This window comes from Arvicanthis niloticus, chromosome 5 (genome assembly GCF_011762505.2).
Source record: "Arvicanthis niloticus isolate mArvNil1 chromosome 5, mArvNil1.pat.X, whole genome shotgun sequence".
Lineage (NCBI taxonomy): Eukaryota > Metazoa > Chordata > Mammalia > Rodentia > Muridae > Arvicanthis > Arvicanthis niloticus.
Window position 1 is genome coordinate 16,964,653 of NC_047662.1, and position 18,382 is coordinate 16,983,034.

An 18,382-nucleotide genomic window follows, 5' to 3' on the forward strand; every position below is an offset into this window, starting at 1 on the left:
CAGGGCTGGGGAGGTGGAGACAGGAGGATCCCTGGGCTCGCTAATGAGCTGGCCGAACATAATAGGTGAGCTCCAGGCCAGTGAGACACAGCACCATCATGGCGGTGAAGGTTAGCCGCATTGTTGAGAATGACACCCAAGGGCTGTCCTCTGGCCTGTTCACATGCACATGACTGTACATTCACCAAAACAAAACAAAACAAACTTCCAGCTAGAAAGATGGCTCAGTGGTTAAGAGCACTGCTCTTCCATAGGCTCTGGGTTCAATCCCCAACATTCACATGCTGGCTCACAACCATCTGCAACTGGAGATCCTAAATTCCAGTATCTTCTTCTGACCTCTGCAGATACCAAGCATGCATGAGGTTCGCAAACACGCAGGCAAAATGCTCGTATAGATAAATAAAACAAATAGAGTTTTAAAAAAAGTGTTAACAATAAATAAATAAATAAATAAATAATCCTTCCCGGATGGAAGAACTTCTGCTGCTGTCTGGAAAGCAGCTGCAAGCCTCTGGAAAGGAGGCCCAAGCAGGGAGGTAGGTCAGAAAGTCCTCAGGGCCCAGACACTGCTTAGAGGTGGGTCTTCCAGAATCCTCTGAGGAGCTGCTTTGCCTGGCCTGGTGTTTATTCAGATGTGGTCACTATTAGGGCCTGGTGATGCATAATGAGGTTCTGCCAAGACCCAGGCGGCTGCTGCTTTCTCAGGTGCTGCATGGGTCACCTGATCCTTGGCCTAGTTCCCTCCTAGGGCGAGAAGGCCATTCTGCTCCCAGGTCTGGACTTGAAGGCAGGGAGAGGAACAGGCCAGAGACAGACACTGGAACCTGCCCCTACGAGTCCCACTTGGCAGTAACAACTGCTGTTTGAGACCTGGGGATCAAACTCATGTTGTCAGACTTGGTGGCAAGTACCCTTACCCACTGAGCCATCCTGTCAGCCCCACAATGCGTTTTATTTAGGAGATGTCCTTTGGGAGCACCCTTTGAGTCCTGGAGAAGCATGTTAGGGTTCTTAAGGGGAGTCTCAGAGCAGCCTGCTCTCGGCCCTGGGCCAAGAGCTGGGCAGACAGTTCTGGGCCCGCCCTGCCTAGCAGGATGCTCTGAACTGAAGCTGGTTCAGAATGGGGATAGCTGTACAAAGAGAATGCTTTGTTGTGCCTTGCTGATGAAGTGAAGTGGACAGGTATACACACTCATATATACACCTCCACAGTCACACACACACACACACACACACACACACACACACACACACACAGAGGCTTGATAGAGAAAGGCTGTCTCCAATTCCACTGTTTTTATACACCTTTGATTACCCAACCATTCACTCAGCTTCTACACAGCCATGGCATTCAGACACAATGCTGGACACAGGGCTAAAGGCCCAGAAATAAGTATGTAATCAGTGAAGTATGAATCCAGCACCTCTGAGCCAGGCACACATAGAAAAACACCTCTATAAGCCATTAGTTATTTAAATAATCAAGCAATTATTTCTTAAGCACCTTGTAGATTCTTAAGCCTCTAGTCACATAGGAAGAAGCAATCGTGAATTGTTTGAATGAATGAATGAATGAATGAATAAATGACTAAGTGTCCCATACAGGAAGGGCATATGAATGAAGTCCCAGCCCTCTATTTAGGAACCTAAAATGTCCCCATCCCATTTCAGGATGGCTGCCCTCAACCAACTTCATAGTGGAGAAGGTTCAATACAGCCATTGTGCTGGGGTGAGTGACAGCTGGTGGGTGGGACCACCTCCTTAGGTTCCTCTGACTGATAAGAAAGTAGACAGTTGTGGGCAGGAGAACAGGAGACCCTGGACTTGACTTGAACTTGGATCTATTTTTCCAAAATCCATTCTTCTCATGACCCCAGCATGATAGTGGGGTCGGAGGAACCCATCAGAACAGAGTCAGAGGGGCCAATAAATGTAGGAAGGTGAAAGAGACTCACCATGACAACAGGGCCAGAAGACCCATCACAACAGGTCTGAAGGAGCCATTATGTGACCATCCAGTGTGGAGGAGAGCCATGCACGCAACAGAAACATACAAAGGCTCTGGGGCATGCAGTGCCATGCATACAACAGAACTACACAAAGGCTCCGGGGTATGCAGTGCAGTCCTTCCGGGATACTGACATGCCCTGGGAGTGAACCTGTTACAAAGAGGCAGGGCCATTGTTCTGGATTCTCTAAAACCTAGAGACTGAACAAATGCAATCTCTGCACTCAATCCCCCTGGTTTGCAGCCTGGGGTGAGTCGATCTCAGGGGCCCCAGTACACGTCACAGGGCCCCAGCACACGTCACAGGGCCGCAGGGAGGGGGAAATAGGTTGCATGTGTGAGGAGAGGTCCACGGGAAGTGCCCAGTAAATGGAAGCCATCACTGCTGTACTCCTGAGATTAGGGAAGGCAGGCGGCCACGCCTTCGCAGTAACAGAGCCAAAGCTAACTGAAAAGGTCCTTGGGAGCACCAGATACATAGGTCATTATAGTCATCCCTCAACTAGGCACTTCCCCCACATTCAGAGTAGGGAAAAAAAAAAGTCAGTTCTGGAAATTAAGTGGTTTCTCTAACCATTAAGCTGCTGAGTCAGTCTAACATAGCCTAGGAAAGGCTTTGATCTCACCAAGTAGTCCAGGCTAGCCTTGAAATCCTCATCCGCCTGCCTCAGCCTACCAGGGTATTGAGGTTATAGGCTTGAGCCATTGCACCCACATTTGTCCTCATGATTTCAAAACATTTTTACATCTCTCACTCTACTAACCTATCTGTCTGGACCCTGGGCCCCCAAGGCACCTCTCTCTTTCTTTGGCTTTGGAGGTCAGTCTCAGCTTGAACAAAGACTCCTGCCTCTTGCACAGAGAGACAGAGAATAAGTAATCATGGTTAAGCTTATCCCCAATCACAGATGCACCTACTTGTCCGGTACTGGATGCCCAGGGCTGCCAGGCAGGCCACCAGCCCCGCTGCCAGCAGCGCCACCAGCACCACCAGCCGCTTCTCCACTGAGGTCCGAGCTGCCCAGCACCTCTGGCCGCTCCGGGGGCTGCGGAAGTTCACCTGCACGGAAGAAGCCAACAGGGGCAGCGATACCATGAGACCAGGGCCCTTCTTTCCCAAGAAGAAGGAGCTCTGCTGCAGGCCCAGACCCTGGGGAGGCATCAGGCTGCCTATCTGTCTCAGAGGTGGTCCAGTTCCCACAGAATTTGCCCTAATCCAGGAAAGGAACCACGGCCCTGGCCAGTAGCTTCAATTTGCTCTCGGACATCAGAGCTAGCAGCTCAACTCAGGCGGGCTTGTGTTTTCTGTGTCATTTGATACCAGTAGAAGAAAAAAAAAAAAAAAAACCTACAGCTTTTCTATTTCTCCAGTAAGGAGCTAAAAAAAAAAGAGAACAGGATGTTTGGACTTGAAGGCCCTCAGAAGGCGGCTGGCTGGGCCCTCCCCTGAGCCCCAGCATCTACAGAGCCAGAGACAAGCAAGGCAGGACCACAGCTCCTGCCTGCTCTCTGCAAGTGGGGACAACTCAGCCCATTTGGTCATTCTAATCCTATCAGGGCTGTCTCTCTGCCTCTCTTTTAACAAACAAGGTTCCCTGGTCACTCTCCTCATAGCTGAATGGGTAGGACTGAGAAAGGAAGTAGATTCTAGAGCCCACCAGTGGGTGAGACATGGTCAGGGATGGTCAGGAAAGACAAGAGGAGAAATAACAGCTCCGTTCATGCAGGTCCTCTAAGAGGGGAAAACGTACCAGGCCCCTGTAGTCTGGCTAAACAGGAAAGAAAGCACAATGAGGGGAAACGGAGGGTGTGGCAGGTCTTTGGGGGCAGGGGACCAGAGGGGACAGGCTTGTACCCAGGACCCTCAGCTTATGCTTTTCACACCCAAAGCCAGCACGGAGGTGGGGTTGTGGGAAGCCCCTTCTGTTCCAAGAGGTACTCCCTGCAAAAGCCAGGAGGGGTACCGGACAGGAAGAGTCTCCGGAATGTGGGGTTGTTCAGTGACATCACCCTGTACAAACATCTGGGTACCAACTCAAGGGAGAGAAAATGGATTCCTTTGCTTTCAACTGCTTACAGCCAAGACGGAAGGCAGATAGCGAAGGCTTCCTGGAGGTGATGTCTGGGTTGGGTGTAGACAAATAAAAGAGAGAACGAGTACCAGGCATAGCTCTGAGAAAGAACAGGAAATTCGTCCAAAGGACTGGAAGAGACGTCACTGCCCTTCCAGTGGATGAGGACGAAGGAGCAAGAAGAGGAAGGAAAGGAATCCTTGGGAGGTTCCCAGCATTCCAAGGGACCTAGGGATGCCCAATTCTGTCTCGCCAAATCCCCACACAGATGTGCAGGGGGTGCCCCCAGAGCAGGTCAGAGCCCAGAAGGCATCTTACAACTGGCCCATGAGATCTGAGATGGGTTCCCCTACAGAAGGTCCATTCTGGGGTATGTCCTGGGTGCTAAAAGGAAAAGCGGAACACGAGAAGGAAAATCGGGACCCAAAACTGAGAAAAAGATGTTGCGAACTGGAGACACTCTGTGACTGCCCGGGAGGCGTGCACCCCACGGTGGCAGCCTGGTGCTGGCAGGGGTATGCCTGAGGAAATCCCCTCAGCTTTCTTAAACAGGAAGAAGTAGAGGTTTCTTCTAACCAGGAGACTCTCACCGGTTCAGAGACAGCCTGGGACACGTGCTCCCATAGAGACACCATTTGGCCACCTATTAGTTTACTCAAGTTTACCTCAGATTTTGGCGTACAGAGAGACCCCAAGGCCTTCAGCCAGGTGCAGCCTTGCTGGGGACACATGGCTGTCCTGCTCCAGGACTTGTCCCAGTCTTTCTCTCCCACCTGTGGCCTCTCTGGCCTACAGGTTACAGCTCAGTTAAGAGAGCCATTGAGACCCTGGTTTAAGAAGCTTCCTTTGCCTGAGGGAGCTCTAGGGAGCAGCTCTAGGGACAGACTGTTCAGCTTTGGGGAAAGCAGGGAAATGCCACTTCGTTGGGACACCGAAGTGCTGTGGTGAGGGGGATAGGGAGACAACCAGGTGCAAAGACATCAAGGAGGTGAAGGAGAAGGAAGAGACGGCAGATAAAAGGAATCCGGAAGGAAACAAATGACTAGCAACTTATACATGTTTGACAGCTGACTTTTTTTTTTTTTTTTCCTGCGTTGGGCAACCATTTGTTCTGTTTCGTTGATTGGCAAGGGAAGCTCCCAAGACCGGGTTCTTGTGTGAGCTCCAGGGGAGGCACAGCTAGTGGGAGCTTGTGGGACAGAAGTGAGAGAGGACAATGAGGCAAGCACCTCTCCAGATTGTACAGGTCACGTCTGTGAGGCCCCGCTGCCCCCGGAGAGAAAACAGCCAGGCTGGGACATCACTGTTCCATGTCAAACTAAGTGTTGAATTTAAACAGATGGCTTCCACTGTGGATTAATTTAGAATTAAGTCAGAATGGAACTAAAAAGTCTCAGTTCCCAGCAAGAACTGCAAGCGAGATTTGAAAATAGGATCATTACTCTTTACCGTGTTCCCTTTACCGTGTTGCCCGTTTGACTTTCGTTGTTGGGCCAAGCACTTCTGGACAAACCTTCCCTGGGCAGAGGGAATTAGGAGCAGCTCCTGGGGGCAGACATTACCTCAAAGCTTTGGGCTGGGACCAGAGGAAGCTGGGCAAATCCCAGTACTGTGGATGGGTCTGGGTGGTATCAGGGTACCACTCTGTCCCTTTTCCCTGAGCCCCACCTGCAATACCTGGGCCCTGGGGAGGATCCCATGAAACGAGGTGACAAGAAAATGTGTTTTCACGCTTTCTTTTAGAAATGAGGGCATGCCAACTGTAGGAGACCAGGCTGTGGCCGCTTGGAGGGCAGTAGGCTTAGTGGTGAGTAGCCTAATCCATCTTGAGAGAGGTGACTGGGAAGTGGCTGTTGGCCAAGGTACAGAGTTGATACCCCAGAGATGGAGTTAAAGTCACTTGGTAAGCTGGCAGCCTTAGGGCTATTTAACATTGTGAGGTGGAATCAGAAAGAGGGGGCAGGTAGGGAGCTGAGGGGTGGGAGAGTGGAGGGTGAGGGGTAGAGGGTAAGACAAGGATGCCCTCAGAGGGGAGGGATGAGGAACAGGAAGAGGGATGGAGCTAGAGACAGCAGCAGAAAGGGAGAGACAGAGTGGGAGAGGAAAAGCAGAGGTGTCTAGCCTTGGCGTTCCCAGGGTTTGCAGAGCACCGGAACAAAGCCCATTATAAGAAGGGATAAGTATTCAGTTACAGAAGTGAGCGCCTGGCTCACCTAGGCTTACACCAAAAACAAGTTCTGCAGGTGAGGAGGGGTGCCTGCCCCAGGGCCCAGGAGAAGAGCCAGCAGCATAGGGGTGGAAAGCAGGCTAAGCAAGCTTTCAGAGTCTAAGGGCCCCCAGCAACCTGGCTTCATGGGTAGCAAACGAAGATTGTCCACCAAAGCTCTGGCGGAGGGCCCACCCTTTACAGCCCAGAGGCCCAGCCGTCATGACATCATAACGGCTCTCTGCCTCAGGCTCAGCTTTTTAGAGCAGGCAGAGCATGGCAGCTCAGCCTCACAGGGGGCCCCTGCCCCTGTGGGGGTGCCATTTTGGGCAAGTTCCTTCCAGTAAAGTTTCCATGAGGTAGACTTCTGGCTGAGACTACTGAGTTGAGCCCTGAACAGAACAATGATGTCTTCCCAACTGTCCGAGTCCTACCTGCCACCTGTCCCTCCATGCCTGACCTTGAAGGGATGGTGACAACCTTTAAGAGTGACCACAGTCTCAGGAAATGTCTGTCTTCCCAAAGGAATAGCCATCTCTCCAGCATGGAGGACAGGAGATCAGACACACCCTGAGGGGTGTGCAGAGGCAGCCCCCAGCCTGTCTCCCAACTCTAAATACTAGGAAGTTGGAGTGAAGTCCCCAGGTGTGAGTGGCCATTTCAGATACACCACAACTGGTGTACAAAGAGGACACTCCCACCCCACAAGGGGAAGTTGTTTGAAAATCTTAAGAGGTCCATCCCTCAAAGCACTCTCCAAAGACAGCGCTATGCAGAGGGTGGGAAGGTGAGGGTCTCGGATTTTTGTATCTCAGTTTTTCCTGTTGCTTAATCTTTCCCCCCCTGAAGTAACCAGATGTATTCAGTAGACCACTGGGCCAGGCTTCCCAGGCTGGCTGCAGGCTAATCTCCAGGATTTCTCTCAAGCTCCTGCAGTTGATATGTGTTTCTGTCCACTGTGTCTGTGCATATCTGTCTCTGTGTGTGTCCGTGTGTCTTTCTGTGTGTGTGTGTGTGTGTCTGTCTCTCTGAATATTCAGGGGGGGCAGGGAGGAAGGGAGGGTACCAGGCAGCTGGTATATATAAAGCAGAGCTTTGGAGGGAAAATGCTATTATACCTGGGGCATCACTGAGGTATTAGGCACAGTAAGAGTCTGAGAGAGGTAAGTCCATTTTCAGAGCACCAGACGGACTTTTTTTTTTTTTTTTTTAAATCATTATTGCTTCATCTGAATCTCAGCAGCGGCCTGAGAGGTGGGCCAACAACAATAACACATCTTGTAAAAAAGGCTGTATGAGTGAGATGCTTTTGGGTCTCAAAAGCTCCTGACACACGGACAGGGCTGCAAAGCTTTAAACTGGAGGGCAAACAGTAAGCCCTAGGTTTAGTCCTCAGCACTGCAGACAACAGAGTACGAATGCCAGGAACCCGAGGGTGGGAGGCAGAAGAGGGATCAGAAGTTCAAGACCATCTTTGGCTACACAGTAAGTTCATGGCTTGCCTAAGCTACATGAGACCCTGCCTCAAACAAAACAATAACAACAGCAATAAAACAAAAATGTAACAGAATACAAACATACAGGCCAGGTGTGGTGGTGTGACTGGGAGAAAAGTGGGGGGGGGGGTTTCAAGTCAAAGGCTGTCCTGGCTTATAGAGTTGAGAGTCTTGTCTCAAAAAAAATGAAAAGTGTATGTATATATATATGTGTGTATATACATGTATGTATATGTATTGTATGTGTGTGTATATGTGTGAACATGTATGTGTATACAAGGGAGATGTTGGCAGAGCTCATGCTAGGGAAGGAGCCTGAGTTAGACACATCCCCCCAAAATATATATACACACATAGATATATATATTTATATACGCATACATATATGGATATATACACACACTCAAATATAAAATACTAGAAGTCATTATTTCTAAGTAGAACTAGTTTCTTTTTAAAGCCTCTTTGTAAGTGTGTGCGTGTGTATGTGTGTGTATGTGTGTATGTGTGTATATGTGTGTGTTTGTATATGTGTATGTGTGTACATGTGTGTATGTGTGTGTACATGTGTATGTGCATGTATGTGTGCATGCATGTGTGTGTGTTTGTGCATGTGTGTTGTCAGAGAACTATATCCAGGCCTCAAGCGTGCTAGTCAAGCTCCCTTACCAGTGAATTGTAGCCCCAACTCCTTAAACCGTTTTTTTTTTTTTTACCCTTGTCCTTTCTTAATTGGTAAGTGAACATGTAAAACATTTATACTGAATAAAGACCCAAAAAACTTAAGCATTAAACTATGAGAGAACTCTACCTCATTGTATAGACAGGCCTGGTGTGCACACCTGTAATCCTGGCACCGGGAGGCTAAGGGAGGAAGGCCTGGAGCTGGGAGGGGGGCTGGGCTATAATGGGGAGTGGGGAGGGGAGGGGAGAGGAGGGGAGGGGAGGGGAGAGGAGGGGAGAAGAGGGGAGGGGAGGGGAGAGGAGGGGAGGGGAGGGGAATACAGGAGATGGTGGCTCTTAGCTTCTAGCAGAGCAAGCACCAGCTAGCTTGTGTTTAATCTGGGGAAGTCATGGAGGCAAGACCTGCAGGGGACCTACAGAAATGCCCCAAATTCTCATCAACCTTCCTGCGTTTTCTTCATGGAAATCAGAAAATACACCTAGACAGGCAGCCTCCTGTGGGGACACCAAGACTAAATGAGGTTCACCCCACACAAGGATGCTTCATCCCCCTTCCCGTGTCTCAGCTTTGGCCCCTGTGGTATAGCTACCACGTGGCTACCAGCCCTTTCCTCATGGGTCACAAAACAGTGACACCAGTCACTCCATTTCCCTTACCCTACCTTACAGACAAGGCCTGAAAGAGATTCTTCAGACAGGAGGGTGAGGAGCAGGGGTGGGGGGGGGAGAAAGAGGAGGAGATCTGTGCTCTGGGGGAGGGAGCAAAGCCCAGAGAGTGACTCGGGGCACTTGGGAGAAGTCCCACACTCTTACATCACTAACCAGAGGAGCCCAAGATTAGAAGTCCATCAGCCTACACCTGTGCTTGACAGGAGCTGGGCCTGGCACAATTCGGCTTCACTCCCGTGCACGGCCTTGAGATAAGTTTTGAGTAGGTGTCCTTCACAAAGTACCCAAGACTCTTTCTCTCTGGCCCACCTTTGGCAGAGACAGCAGAACTCTTGGTCCTGGCTCTCTCCTGATGGTTTCTCAGCAGCTGGGTCACACAACTGCCCTGGGTGTTCCTATTCAAACCCCAGCTTACCCGTCCATGTCCAAACCTTACCCAAGTTCTGGCTTGGCCAGAAAGCTCTGCTCCAGGCAGAGGAGAGGAGAAAGGCTGGGCACACCCCACCTACCCCACCCACACCCCTGTCAAGCCAGAGACTTGATGTCATGTCAAGTCTCTGGAGATTCCCACAGGGGCAGACCTTAAAGGGAAGGAACCAGGCTTCCGGAGTAAGTTGGCAAAGGACACAGAGAGAGGACAGAAGGCCACCCCCACCCCACTCCTCTGTTAACTGAGGTAGTCAGAAAGAAGAGAGAGAAATAAAGGGATAATGTTTTATAGTTAGGACTTCAGGGAGGCCGGGCCCGCCAAGCTGTAGCTGGGATAACTTTAGACTGTTGGTGCTGGGGGCTGGGTCCCTATAACCTCGGAGAGTCCTCCCCATCACCACTACCACCATCCTAGGCTGTTCCGTGAAAAGTTCAGGGCAGGAGAGTTCAGGGCTTCAACTCTGCCTCTGAGTTGTGGCCCAGAGCTCCAGATGAATGGGCCTGAAAGTGGGATGGAAGCCAGCCTCAGAACACAGCTACACAGGAAGGGGTCCTGCGGGACACAGAGCTGCTGGGTGCACGACCCCTACGGACTGATGCGGGGAAGAGACGCAAGACTGCGCATGCTCGAGCCGGGGCACTGCTGAACCAGCAAGGGTCAGAGTTCCTACCTGTAAGCCATTGGGGTACACATCGCCCTCGGAGAGTGAGTCCACCAGATCCTCTTCGTCCAGCGTGGCCCGCTTGTAGGTTGACATCTGCAATGCCAAATGCAGCACGGACTCCCTCAGCGTCTCCATTGCCCAAATGGGGAAGCGGGCCCCGGCGCCCCGCCCCGGCCACCCGAGATCAGCCCACGGATGGTTGGCCCTCCCCGCGCGTCACGCCCGCCTCACCCCCAGAGCGGCCAGAGCAGCGGCCAGCGGCGGCCACACGGTCCGCATGCTGCACCCCGCGATGCCCAGTCCGGGTCGGGTCCCCTCGAGCTCCTGTCTCCACGCGCCCGGCTGCTGGGGGCGGGTCCCGCTGGGAGGTGGGCGTGGCCCGCTGGGCACGTGCCTCTCCCAGGCCTTCCGCGAGAGTTGGGGTGGGGTGGACTAGCTTGCAGGGCCGAGCTTCCTAGAGGTTTCTTTCACAATGAGGTCCCCAATGGCACAGACCAAAGAGTCAAGGTCACCAAAGCCTAGCTGAATCAAGACAGATTCCTTCGCCATCAGCTGAGACACGGGGGCTGCCATCGAGCTAGAAAGGCTAGGGGGACGGAAGGGGGGAGGACGAGAAGGGGAAGGTAGAGCCAGGAATCCCCCCACATCTCTGTTCCTTTTCTCTCTAATTCGGAAGTTTTAAAGCCAGAGTTCTGAATGAAGTTCAGACAGTTCTTAAGAAAGTCCTCTGACACGACGAAAACTGCTGAGTGAATCTGGAGGTCTGCCACCCTCCCTCAAAGGAGGTGGCCCTCCCATACACACTAAGAATCTTTGCTTCATGGGCCAGCCAGATGGCTTAGCCAGTAAAGTGCTTGCAGTTACATCCGACCATTTGAGTGCATCTTCAGGATCCAAAGGCGCCAAGGAGAGAACCAAGTCCCACAGGCTGACCTCTGCCCTCTACACGTGTTTTGCACCTACACTCAGGGACATGCACACACAAACACACAAAAATAATGATCTAAATTCTGGCGAAAAGAGGGGGAGGGCATGGTGGTACACACCTTTCATCCCAGAACCTGGGAGACAGAGACATGCAGATCTCTGAGTTCAAGGCCAGTCTGGACTACATAGTGAAATCTTAAAAACAAACAAACAAGCAAGCAAGCAAACAAACAAAAAAACCCCAAAGTGTGGGGGTGGGGGAGGGTGGGAACCGTTGCTTTGGGCTGTGCTGGGGGATGTGGCTCAGAGGTGGTACACTCCCTCAGTTTCATCCCCAATATAACAAAAGCATGTACAACCTCATAGCTTTGGAGCAGATCAACAGTCATGTTAATTAAAACATCCTTTAAAAGAACCCAGGTGGGCGAAGTCAGGTCTCAGGAGTACAGAACTTTAAGTCCCCCCTCCCTTGCCAGAGGGGGTCTCCTGTGACCACCATTCAGTGGTCTCTGACAGGAACGATGCACCAGACACCCCGTCTCCCACCTCAGGATCCCAAAGGTTTCCCAAAGGGTACCTGTCACTTCTAACAAGTCACTCAAACACTTTCAGTTTTCCCAAGAGACAACTTTTTAAATCTTTTGTAGGCTTTTAAAAAATGTGTATGTTTGCCTGTCTGTCTGTCTGTCTGACTAGGTATCACGTGCATGTCTGGATATTATAATCGGGGATTGGATCCCTTGGAAGTGGAGTTAGGGATGGCTGTGAGCCACCATGTGGGTGCTGGGAACTTAACCTAGGTCATCCAGAGGAGCAGGCAGTGCTCTAACCACTGAACCACCCCGCTAAAGCACCATTTCTGTTCAGTCCCAACTTGGTTCTCACTGTTGGAGAGAACCAGTGTGGAGGGAGGGGTGAGATGGTTGTCCAAGGCAGGGGGAGGGACCATCGAGGAAAGTGGGGGGGGGTGAGGGGTGGGGGGGAAATTCCTACACTTTATGGGCCAGCATGATGGCTCAGCAGGGCTTGCCATCAAATCTGACCACTTGAGTTCATCCCCGGAACCCTCCCTCTGACAGCCCACTCGGCTGCCAGAGTCAGCCAGCCATTCTAAATGAAATTTTCATCACAGGACCCTTGCTTCAAAGGCTTCTCCAACCTTCTGCCAGGCTCAGGGCTGCCCGTCTCTGACCCTCCCCTTCAGCTGCACCCCACCAAGGCCCCAGATCTCTCCCCTGGCTTCTGTTCCGATCTGCAGATACCTAAACTGCTCTGCCAAGTCCTTTGTAGCTGCTCCCTCCCTCCATCTGGAACATTCTTTTCTAATCTTTGCTCTTCCCACAGCCAGCCTGACTCTCAGATTAAATGCCACCTGCTTAAACGTTCAAATCACCTCAAGTAGCTGCCGGCATTACTTCCTTATAGCACCCACTGTCTGCTGTGGTTGGTTTGGTTTGGGGTGGGGGGCTGGGTTTTATCATGTAGCCCAGGCGAGCCTGGAACTCACAATCCTCCTGCCTCCACCTCCCAAGGACTGGAATGGCACGTGTGCACCTCCACACACAACCACAGCACCTAGTGAATATTTTCCATGTTTACTGCTCAGTGTTCTCGCTCCCTCTCCCCTGAAAACCACGAGCTTTTCCTACAGCAGCTGGGCCCTCGAGGAAGATGCCCCATCACCCAGCACGCAGTAGGTGTTCAACAACAGTTCTTAAGCAGAACCGTGGAGACAGTGGTGGCGAGGTGTTAAAGTGCCTTCAAGTTCTCGTGAAAAATCTGATGTCTAACAAAATGCCTATGGGGAACACAGAAACACATCCAAGGGACACAGGTCCTGGGGGAATCGAGCTGTGTGTGCAGGGAAAGTATCTCTTGTTAAAGATTTATTGATTTGGGGGCTGCAGCGATGGCTCGGTGGCTCACGTGCTGCTCTTGCAGGGGATCCAGGTTCAGTTCTGTAACTCCAGTTCGAGGATCAGATGCCCTCTTCTGGCCACAGCAGGTACTGCACACATGTGGTGCATGTCATGTACTTGGAGACAACATAGAATAAACATTTTTTAAAAGATTTATTTAGCCACCAAGCGGTGGTGCATGGCTTCCGTGCCGGCCTCCAGAGGGCGACCCGCAGCCTCGCTCTCCCCGCGCCCTCGCTCTCCCCGCGCCCTCGCTCTCCCATCTCCTGTGTGACTCTACCCGAGTCTCATGGGGAAAAAAAAAGATTTTATTTATTGCCAGTCTGGTGGCAGTAGCCTTTACTCCCAGCAGAGGCAGGCAGATCTCTGAGTTGAAGGTCAGCCTGGTCTACAGAGTGAGTTCCAGGATAGCCAGGGATACACAGAGAAACATGGGGGATGGGGTGGAACTTGGTGGGCGGGGGGGGGGGGGGGGGGCTATTTGTTTAGTCTAATATATGTACATAAGTATTTTGCTTATATACATGCATGTATAACATATGAATAATTGGTGTCCATAGAAGCCAGAAGAGGGCATTGGATCCTCTGGAACTAGAACTACAGACAGGAGGGTGCTGGGAATTGAACCCTGGTCTTCTGCAAGAGCAGCCAGTGCTCTTAACCACTGAGCTATCTCTCCAGCTCCACCTCTGGGGGCAGGGGGCAGAGTTAACCAAATTCCCGAATCTTATGGCCCTCTCCCCATTAGGCAGAGGAGTGCCTACTACGGCATTCCAGGGGAGAAAGACATCTAAGGGTTTTCTAAAACAAGAGACTCAGCTACATTGACAGGTGCTAATCAGTCACTGGAGGAAAAGAGTTTTGGTTCCCCCAGCACCTCCCCTGGGACCCAGGAGGGCCAGGGAAGTGACGACTTCTGTTTCCCACCCTCTCCTCTCTGCCTGGTACCTTTTCTTTTTTGTGAGTTTTCTTGGCCCCTCTTAGACAGAACTAAACCGGAACTACGGGAAGCAGCTTGTGGGCGGGTTAAATAGTGGCTCCTCCCACACTTCCAGTTCATTTCAGAGACCTCCCTTTCTGGGAAACCTCCTGACCACTGACAGTATCTGCACCCCCACCCCTACCCCACCCCCATGTGTCCCTCCAGTCTCCTCCCCACACCACCTCCCTAGACCAGGCATCTCTTCAGATAAGGGGTGCTCTGAACACAGAGTCTGTTCTGCTCCTTCAAGGACCCAGTCTGGGGCTGCAGCCTTTAGATGTCTGAGCAAAGGTGCAATCGGGTAGGTGGACAACCACATCCCATCCATCCCACTACAGCTGTTAGTGACTAGATGACATAGCGGCCCAGGTACCTCTCAAGCAAAATAAACAGTTTTCAGGCCACAAAAGCCCCGCTCCATTCCTGCCACCTGGGCTAGCCCAGCAGATGTGTCTTCCATAGACAGAGAAAGGGAAGGTGGTAAGTGGACTCTACACCTACTGGGTGTCACTTAAGATGTGTCTCTCTTGTCTCAGAGCACTTCAGCTCAGCCCACATCCTTATCTCCACATCACAAATAGATGACGGAGGCTCAGGGAGGATTCACCCCTCCAGTGCCCTGGCTGGACCCTGAGGTAGCTGGGATATGAGCTTACAAACCAACCCATAGTGGCTTCAATAGGCTGTCCCCACCCAAGGAGGTCAGGCCACACAGCAAGTCTGTCGGGACCAGAGTCAGGTCACAAGCCTGGGTCCTGGATACCAGGGCCTGTGTTCTTTATGGCAGGCACAACTACTTCCGGTTTGGACTTCAGGGACTCTAGATGCCCTGGGAAGACTAGGCCCTGGGCTGGTGGAACGGCCAGGGCTTGTTTTAATGGCCTTGTTTGGGGTTATATGGGTGCCAAGCCCTGCCTGAGCTTCAGGAAAGCAGAACTGCTTTGTGGGGAGACTCCCCCCTCTACCCCCGAAATCTGGGCTGCATCTGGGCCTGGAGCTCACAGGAGGAATTGGCTACTTCCTGTGGAATGTGGGTCCTGGGTCCTTGATTTCCAGCTGTACAGGGACAGTGACAAGAACCAGATGAGATGGTGGCAGATCTGGAAACTCTGTGGCAGGCATCGTGGGTCTGGGACGAGCACAAGTGAGATACAAAGATGACAAAGGCCTGTGGCCTGGTGGTACCCAGGAATCCCATGAGTCCCAACAGCTTGAGTCATTCATCTGACTCTTGTGGTCGGTTTGCCCAAGGCAGGGAATCTGTGGGGAATCTTGGAGCATGTCAGAGGCGACAAAGAGAGCAGAGTTTCCAGCCTGGGCTGGGGAGCCACACCCTGAGCTGTTTTCACATTCTGTTTCTTGTAAGTCTCCATTGCTCCGGGGGCGGGGGCCACCCTCGTGGCCAAGTGCCCATCATTTATTTCTGCCAGCAACAGGCTGGGATCTGTGAGATGCTACGTGTCACCCAGTACACGCTCATTCGACAGGCGTGAAGATGGCCCCTGCCAAAGCTCACTTCAAACCTCAATCCCTGGCCCCACTTGGCCACTTTCCAGCTGTGTGACGTTGGTCAAGAGACTCCTTCTCTATGCCTTAGTTGTGTCATTTGGAAAACTGGGTAATTAACAGACACGCCCCCCCAGGAGTGTTGTGATACATAATGAGGTAATAGACTTAAGTGCTTAGGTCAGGGCCAGTTCCACAGCAGGTGCCTGTGTTATTCGTATTGTTATCCTGTAGCATGTGCGTGTGCGTGTGCGTGCGCGTGCGTGTGCATGCACTGCGCCTGTGTGACCAGGCACATACTCTGTTCCAAGCAAAACAATAAATAAATGTAAATGTAACTGACAGAGGCTAATGACAGGGTTCAGTGTAGAGCACCTGCCTTGCATGCCCAAGGCCTTGGGTGATGATGATGATGATGATATATGATAAGCCACCCCCAAGTCGCTGACTCGGACAGCACCTAGGTCCAAGGTTCCTTTATGGCTTCATCTTATTCATATCTATGATCACTGGACAGGACCAGTCCTGGGACACCCATTTCACAGGTTTGGAGATTGAGGTCTGCCAATGCACAACTACGACTGGACCTCAGATTCTCCTCATCTTCTTGAGGCCTCTTCCTTCATTTCTCCTTTTCTTGTGGCTCCTCACCAGGAGCCTAGCTTGTAGGCCAGGCTCTTTGGAGGTTACAGGCCACCCCACCTGTGCTATGGGACTAGAGGGAGAGAACTTGGTAGGTGGGGAAAGAGACTTGGCTTTGAGCCACCGAAGGTTCTCATGGCATAGGCGGGCATAGGAAGGGAAAGGGGATGGACGTTGGGCAAGAGGCAGAAGAGGGGTGGGGAGGGGTGGGGGACTAAAGCCGAGGTTTAGGGAACCATCTGAGGTTAGAATACACAGGGGAGGTCGGGTTCTTTACTGCTTCCTTTGAGACACATGGCAGCCCTGCCAGGGAGTAGGTTACTATGTTTGTGTACAGTATGACAGAGACTACACATGCCCAGTTGGCCCATGTTGACTTGTGTACCTAAACCCAGGGGACCCCGAGGGGAGCGGCTCCAGCTGCTTTGGTACCCATGGTAAAGGTGGCCCATGCCTGGCTGTCCACCTCCCGTCTTCCCTAACGCATGGGTATTCCAGCGTGCATCCCCTTCACCAGGGCAGGTCCTCCCCATCGGTCACCTCTGGCCTGCAGTTTGGCCCCAGTGGCTCAGCTCTCCCAGAAAGCCTTTTTCTGTTAGCCCCCTAGTCCCTGGATCTCCCTGTGAACTCATCTCCCACTGAACTCTGGGTACAAAGATGTAAATATAAACTGACAAGAGCCAGCCCGTCTCCTGCTAACAGACTGACTTCCTGTGGGTGTAGAATGCCGACTGGCACCTCTATAGTGGACAGCCAGGCATGGGCCACCTTTACCATGGGCACCAAAGCAGCTGACAGCGATCCCCTAAGGGTCTCCTGGTCTTAGGTCCGCAATATGGACTAATTGAGCATGGGTGGTACCCCGGGATCAGACTCTTAGCATCTCTCCTGTTTCATCCCTCACAGATCCACTCTCATGCACACTGGAAACAACAAAACATAGGGTCTAGTCCCCTAAACAGCACAGGTTCCTGCGCCCAAGCCTTTGCATGTCTATGACCAGCTAACTCTTCATCTCAAAAAATCTTCCTCCAGGCAGCCTTACAGGATTTCACCAGGCCCCTTCCCCACTCCTCACGAACCGGCCTTCAGTGTCTCAATCTAAACACAGCATGGCTTTGGTATCTCAGTCGCTTCCTGAACTTTGGCTTTCATCATTTCATGGGGATGGGAGGAGAACCCAGCACGCAAGGTCTTTATGTGTGCTGGGCTAACTAATAAAGCACTTAGCAGGAAAGTGGCATTCAGTCACTGTCCCCTTGCAGATGGCCTGCTGTGAAAAAGCCAGCTCTTCAGAAGGGAAAAAGGAAGACCCGCAGATGAAACTAAAAGGGCTGTAGAGGGTGTTCACACGGAGGGCGCTCACACAGAGGGTGCTCAGAGAGGGCGCTCACACCTGCCCAACAGCCACACACACATCTGGAAAACCTCTGAGTCTGGGAGCCATCCCTGGGGGCTCCATCACACAGCAGACAGTCCTACCACGAGCGCAGCCAGCACCTCCCGCCTTCCCTCTTCGCACCTGTTTGTTCCTGTCCACCTCAGACACCATCTCCCAATCTTCTCCGTGCTCTGTGCACGAGGCAGACCAGCGAGCTGGCCCCGAGTCCAGAGCCACAGACAGACACCTGCACCTTGGTGCTCCAGCACCCTTGTGAGGGACAGCCAGGCTTCGTCAGTCCCAGGCTGAAGAGGCCGGGGTGCTGGAGCCAATTTGCTGATCTAATCACGTAAAACTTAAGACAAAGCTAATCTGTCTGGTTTAATGATATTTATAACGTGACTGACCTGCTTGGTAATTAGGTTCAACCAGGAAACAGCTTGTGGAAGTTCTCGTAATTAATATTTGTGTTACCCCGGTGGGCAGGCTGCGGCCAGGAAGAGGAAGAAACAGATGGGACAGGAACTTGTGCACAACCCCAGGTTTCTGAAGCCTCAGACCGCCAACTTATGTGGATGATCCTGTCAACCTCCCTTGAGGTCAGAGGTGGGCATGAGTCCGTCTCAAGGTTGAGAAATAAGCTCAGAGAGGCCCAGTCCCTTGTCCAAGGTCACACAGCCAGCCAGTGAATGACAACCACGGTTCACATACGTTTTTTATTCCTCGGGCAGCAGGTGATGACTCGGGCGAGGGCTGGGGGACCAGAAGGTGACACGGTGACGTGGTGACAGG

The 18,382-nt window shown here is 52.0% G+C and overlaps 1 protein-coding gene across 2 annotated transcripts in view; it reads right to left on the bottom strand.

Moving 5' to 3' along the window:
• Positions 1-18,382, bottom strand: part of Ece1 (endothelin converting enzyme 1) — a 104,100-nt gene that overhangs the window by 44,535 nt on the left and 41,183 nt on the right. Inside the window, exons 1-3 of one of the 2 annotated variants that reach the window (XM_034503140.2) lie at positions 10,465-10,609; positions 10,240-10,326; positions 2,931-3,072 (exon numbers count right to left, since the gene is read on the bottom strand). In XM_034503140.2, the coding sequence (XP_034359031.1) occupies positions 2,931-3,072; positions 10,240-10,326; positions 10,465-10,512 (277 nt within the window). In that variant the 5' untranslated portion in view covers positions 10,513-10,609. Of the gene's footprint in view, positions 1-2,930; positions 3,073-10,239; positions 10,327-10,464; positions 10,610-18,382 lie in introns of those variants that run through there. The other variant, XM_034503141.2, reaches the window with a different exon arrangement.